Below are 1,534 nucleotides of genomic sequence, written 5' to 3' on the forward strand. Positions count from 1 at the left end.
AGCATGGTGACCTTACACACCCTCTACCACGTACCTGAGTAGCTGCTGCACGGCAGGAATCAAAGGTAAGAAACACACACACATCTTACCTATGACATCATGTTTGTATTTATGTCATTATTATCGTTATAAATGTTGTTGGTATCGTTAAGTTATCATGGCTGAGGTGCATGAAGTAGAGGAATTAAAGGTAAACCGACGAGCCGTAAACCCGGCGCTCGCGCGATTATTGTTTACAATTTATGAATGTAGATGGCGTGACGATCGCGCATGCCTCACACCTGTGGCTTCCTTCCTGCAGGTAAAGGACCCGGAGAAGGAGCCGGACGATGTGGTAGCCGCGAGCAAGGCCCTGAAGACGGAGCAGGCCGTGCTGGAGGCAGAGACGGAGAGGGCGTGCAAGGTCAACGATGGGGTCGTCACCATCCCCTTACTACCCTGCTACCTAGCGGGAGCATGTGTAAGCACAGTACATGTAGCTGTAGACTGTTAGACTAGGTAGGATAGCAGAGAGATGGAAGACAGAGGGTACCTGGCGGTAGCATGTGTATGGATAGATAGTGGGTGACATATGTGACATACTATTACAGACATGTCTAGCGAGTGTGTGGAAGCAAGCTCATATATAGACATAGGTGATGTGTTTTATTACAGACATGTCTAGCGAGCGTGTGGCAGTAAGCTCAGGCAGACGCTTCATGACAGATCTGCTGGTGCGATCGTTGATGGAGGATGGAGGGCTGGAGTCAGCACTGCAGGCTGCCATCAAAGCTGAGGTGCATGAAGTGGGGAGAGAGCCCTGGCTCTCTCCTCTGTCTTCCATCTCTCTGCTATCCTACCTAACAGTCTACAGCTACATGTACTGTGCTTACACATGCTCCCGCTAGGTAGCAGGGCAGACAGAGCCCTGGCTCTCTCCTCTGCGGTGGGCAGCAGCAGGGTCCAGGCATCCTGCAGTACGGGCTGTGCGGCCGCCTGGATGCTAGCGATGACTCCACCGTGGGTGGCCAGACTCACTACCTTCTGCTTGAGGCTGGCTAGTAGAGAGCTGCCGGCTCCGACTCCCAGCTCTGCGACGTCCACGTCATTACTGATCGCTGAACACAGCTGTGGTGGGAACGAGGGAGAAGAACAAAACAGATCTTTAATGTGACATTAATAATAATCATAATAATAATATAATATAATCATATAATTTAGTTGGTTTCAATTTGAGATGATCGCCTAGTACAGTTGTTGCAGGGACGAGGTGGAAGATGACGCATGTTAAACGATATGATTAAATGATATCTGAGTTATATTAATTAATGATCATATAATGTAATAATATTAAAATATAAAGAATAACCCTGTAGACACACCTGTGTACGTAGCAGGTGCAGGGCTGCCACCACCATACACTCCTTCTCCTGCGGTACCCTCCCTCCTCCCTCCTCCCCCCCTCCCCCCCAAACATTCCCCTAACCCTGTAGACACACCTGTGTACGTAGCAGGTGCAGGGCTGCCACCACCATACACTCCTTCTCCTGCGGTA

General features: G+C 49.8%; 1 protein-coding gene across 1 annotated transcript in view; it reads left to right on the forward strand.

Annotated features, from left to right (window-relative positions):
• The window catches only part of LOC106819739 (E3 ubiquitin-protein ligase HERC2-like), a 6,674-nt gene extending 6,495 nt beyond the window's left edge, over positions 1-179 (forward strand). The window contains exon 9 of the mRNA XM_014824333.1: positions 153-179. Coding sequence (XP_014679819.1) covers positions 153-179 — 27 coding nt within the window. The remainder of the gene's footprint in view (positions 1-152) is intronic.
• The last annotated feature ends 1,355 nt before the right edge of the window (positions 180-1,534 follow it).

The sequence above is a fragment of the Priapulus caudatus genome, unplaced genomic scaffold (assembly GCF_000485595.1).
Source record: "Priapulus caudatus unplaced genomic scaffold, Priapulus_caudatus-5.0.1 Scaffold4281, whole genome shotgun sequence".
NCBI lineage: Eukaryota > Metazoa > Priapulida > Priapulimorpha > Priapulimorphida > Priapulidae > Priapulus > Priapulus caudatus.